General features: G+C 59.3%; 2 protein-coding genes across 2 annotated transcripts in view; both read right to left on the bottom strand.

Annotated features, from left to right (window-relative positions):
* Positions 1 to 2,406, bottom strand: part of ACA1_212240 (esterase/lipase (), putative) — a gene marked incomplete at both ends in the record, with an annotated part of 4,465 nt that extends 2,059 nt beyond the window's left edge. The window contains 6 exons of the mRNA XM_004336983.1: positions 208 to 370; positions 445 to 1,296; positions 1,504 to 1,576; positions 1,670 to 1,843; positions 1,866 to 1,995; positions 2,109 to 2,406. Of these exons, the coding sequence (XP_004337031.1) occupies positions 208 to 370; positions 445 to 1,296; positions 1,504 to 1,576; positions 1,670 to 1,843; positions 1,866 to 1,995; positions 2,109 to 2,406 (1,690 nt within the window). The remainder of the gene's footprint in view (positions 1 to 207; positions 371 to 444; positions 1,297 to 1,503; positions 1,577 to 1,669; positions 1,844 to 1,865; positions 1,996 to 2,108) is intronic.
* A 430-nt stretch (positions 2,407 to 2,836) lies between these two features.
* The window catches only part of ACA1_212230 (uncharacterized protein), a gene marked incomplete at both ends in the record, with an annotated part of 590 nt that continues 173 nt past the window's right edge, over positions 2,837 to 3,253 (bottom strand). The window contains 2 exons of the mRNA XM_004336982.1: positions 2,837 to 2,857; positions 2,944 to 3,180. Of these exons, the coding sequence (XP_004337030.1) occupies positions 2,837 to 2,857; positions 2,944 to 3,180 (258 nt within the window). The remainder of the gene's footprint in view (positions 2,858 to 2,943; positions 3,181 to 3,253) is intronic.

Genomic DNA, 3,253 nt, shown 5'->3' with positions numbered 1-3,253 from the left:
TTATTGACGTTGTTCCCGTTGCCAGTGCCGCCGTTGTTGTTATTGTTCTGTCGTGGCCGCGGTCGGCTCACATACTCTGCACCACACACACCACACACGCGCGCGCACGCACACACACAACACACACAGAGAGAGAGGCGGCAAACGTGAGCATGCTACGCATTCCAGCTCCATCGAGGAACGAAGAGAGAGCCACGTGTGCAGTACCTTGGGGCAAGTTGGAATTCGGCGTGGCGCCGCGAGCGCCCGACCGGGTGGGCGATCGCGGCGGTGAGAGGGCGCGCACGCCGGGCGGCAGCATCATCGGCTGGTGCTGGCCCTGGTGCTGGCTGCCCGGCGTGCCCTGGCGGACGGGCGACCGCTGTGGATTCTGCTCAACGGGGGTTAGCGCCCACACGCTGGTGCATGCGATGCGCGCGACGACGAGGAGAGGAGGCAACGCACCGGGAGCTGGCCTGCGTGGGCCTGAGGCTGCGATGGCCCAGGCTCACTAGTCAAGAACGCGCCTCCAATCGCGCCGTCCGCCGAAGCGACAGCTTGTGCAGGCGGTACGGTGCCGGCGTTGGGGGCCGAGCCGCCGCCGGGCACCTGGTGCTGTGGCGGTGTCGGTGGGCTGCGCTGCTTCCAGACGGTCTTCTTCTGATGCTGCGACGACGACGGCGTGTTGTAGATCGGCGGGGTCAGCTTGACCGTCGACCCGCCCTGCTGCGATTGCTGCTGCTGCGGGAGAGGCCCGGGCGGTGGCTGCGCTGTCGCCGGCGGCGGCGGCGTGTGCTTCTTTTCCTGCGGCAGCGGCGCAGACTTGGGCGCAGTCGGCGCCATCAGGCCGCTGACCGGCAGACTGGGCGTGGATTTGTTCACCGCTTTCTCCGCCGGGCGGCTGTGCGACGCCGACTCGATGCCCCCGAGGCTCCCGCTGCTGTGGTAATGACCGCCGCTCCCGCTCCCTCCGTGGTGCTGCTGCCTATATACACTGCCCTGCGCGTCGCCGCCCACCGCTCTGCTCCATATCGCCGACGACGTCGGTGACGGCGTGTCGTACGAATTCCTGCGCTGTCGCTCCCGCTCCTTCTCCATGAGCTCCCACTTGCGCTCGCGCTCCCACTCCCGGTCGAGCTGCTGATGGTGGTGGTGGTAGTGCTGTTGCAGCTGCTGCAGCCCTGCGATCTCCATGTCCAGCTGCTGCCTCTTCTGGAAGCCGCCGGCGTTGATGCGGCCGTTGTCCACAATCCTCTCGTTGGGCGACGCCACGTAGAGCGGAATGTCTCCGGTCGAGGCCGACGTCTTGGCGCGCGACTGTCAGCGGAAAGGGTGTAAGAGTGAGTGTGAGTGCAAGTTGCTCGAAAGCAGCCGCTTGTAGTAGCACGTGCTGACGTCAGCACGTGATCAAGCAAAAAAAGAGGAAATGAACTATCCCCACCACGCAATACGATTGGTTGTCCCACGCGACAAATTACAAGAAAAACACAGACGCGACGGAGGATCAAACAATAGAAAGCGAACCTGCAAGATGTCGGCAAAGTCCTGGGTGAACAGCGAACCGGCCGAGCGATACAGCACGTCTTCCGCCTCGCTCCTGTTCGTTTGGTTGACGACAAAGCGCAGCGAGGTGAGATGCACGACGACTGCTGATAATAAGAAATAAAGAAAGCACCAGGGTACTACGCACACGTGCTGCGGCAGGCCGGGTGCCCAGGGCAGGCTCGTGTGCGAGTTGTCACCGCTCTCCGAGTCTCCCTCGAAGTAGTTGTAGTACTGGTGCGCGCTGCTGCTGTGCTGGTGCTGGTGCTGGTGGAAGGGCACAGGGGGGCTGCTGCGATAGCTCGCCGAGCGGGTGGTGGTACTGCTTGAGCTCGCCGGCCGACTGGTAGTGCGGTAGGCTGCCGCTCTGCTGGTCGTGGCCCCTGCTGGCCCGCAGGCTGAGGGCCTGATACTTGGCCGAGTGCGGCAGTACGCCCCCACCGACACCACCATCCAAACCCGCCGCTGCTCCATCTGTGTAGTGGTGGTGGTGCATGCAATCGTCAGTATTACACCAACGGTTAAGATTAACTGGATGAAAGCATGCTTGTAAATGCTCCGTGCGTAGCGGACAATGAGGCTTGTACCAGAATCGTCATCTTCGGAGGAGTAGAGCAACTCCTCGAGCTCAGAATCGTCGATTTCGGTGATGCCCTGGGGCAGGTAGAAGGGATGGTGCTCTCCTCCATCACCATCTTCATCGATGTCTTCAAAGTTGATCCCCTCCCCCCCATAGTCTTCTTCGCCGCCCAAGGCCTGTGCTTGGCCTCTCCGCTGGTTGTCGATGAGTGGGTTGCCCTTGGCCGAGTAGAAGAGGTGATTAATCATGTCCTTTTCATAATGGAGCCCAGCGCCGGTGCCATCATCTTCTTCCTCGTTCCTCATCATCCACCGCGCGGCATCAATTGAAAGCCCAAATCGATTCGCCTGCGGGGGTCGTCGAGAGGGGAATCAATTCGTGTTGCGCGAATCTCTCTTCTCCTTGGCGCCGCCCCTCCAATTATTTTCCTTTTGATCTGATCTGTCTTGGGTTGTCTACGTGTGTGCGTTCGCCCGCTTCTTTCTCTTCTAGAAGCCAACAGCAGTGAATCGCGCTGGCATTCCGCCGCAGTGCAACCAAAATATTTGATCAATTTCAGATGAAAAACTATAAAATTCCTCAAATATTTTTGCTCAAGCTTGGGTGGAAGCCACAGCCACGAATAGTGTTAAAAATGGTGTTGGGCGCTAATTGGTATCTATCTACAAGAAGAAGAAGGAGGGGGAAGGCGAAGAAGATCTCCTCTCCCGCCCACCAGCTCAGGCTCCTGTTCGTTTAGAGAACAATCCGCAACGTCTGCACCAAAGAGAGAAGCAAGCAGTGAGTATGATGGTGATGGAAAGATGAGTAGAAGAAGAGTTGTGGTGGTTGTTGTGGCGCACCTGAGGCATCACTTCGCAGGTGAACGGCGTACAGCCCTTGAGCTCGCCATCGACGTCAATGATCTCTTCGACCTCCTCGAGCTCGCCGGTCTCGCTCTCCTTGTAGGGCGTGATGGAGAACTTCTTCACCTTCTGGTAGATGACGTAGGGCAGGTCCGTGTGCGAGCCGTCGTAGGTCCTCCTGAAGATGTCGAGCAGGTTGAGCGTCGACGTCGCCTTGATGAGCAGCAGATCAATCTGTTGGCATAGAAGTGTGAGTCGGGGCAAGCAAGATTAGAATACAGGTTGAGCTGTAGAATCTTAGTTACCA

The sequence above is a fragment of the Acanthamoeba castellanii genome (genome assembly GCF_000313135.1).
Source record: "Acanthamoeba castellanii str. Neff unplaced genomic scaffold scf7180000084758, whole genome shotgun sequence".
Lineage (NCBI taxonomy): Eukaryota > Discosea > Longamoebia > Acanthamoebidae > Acanthamoeba > Acanthamoeba castellanii.
Note: the sequence above shows the minus strand (reverse complement) of the source record. Positions and strands in the feature narration are given on the sequence as shown.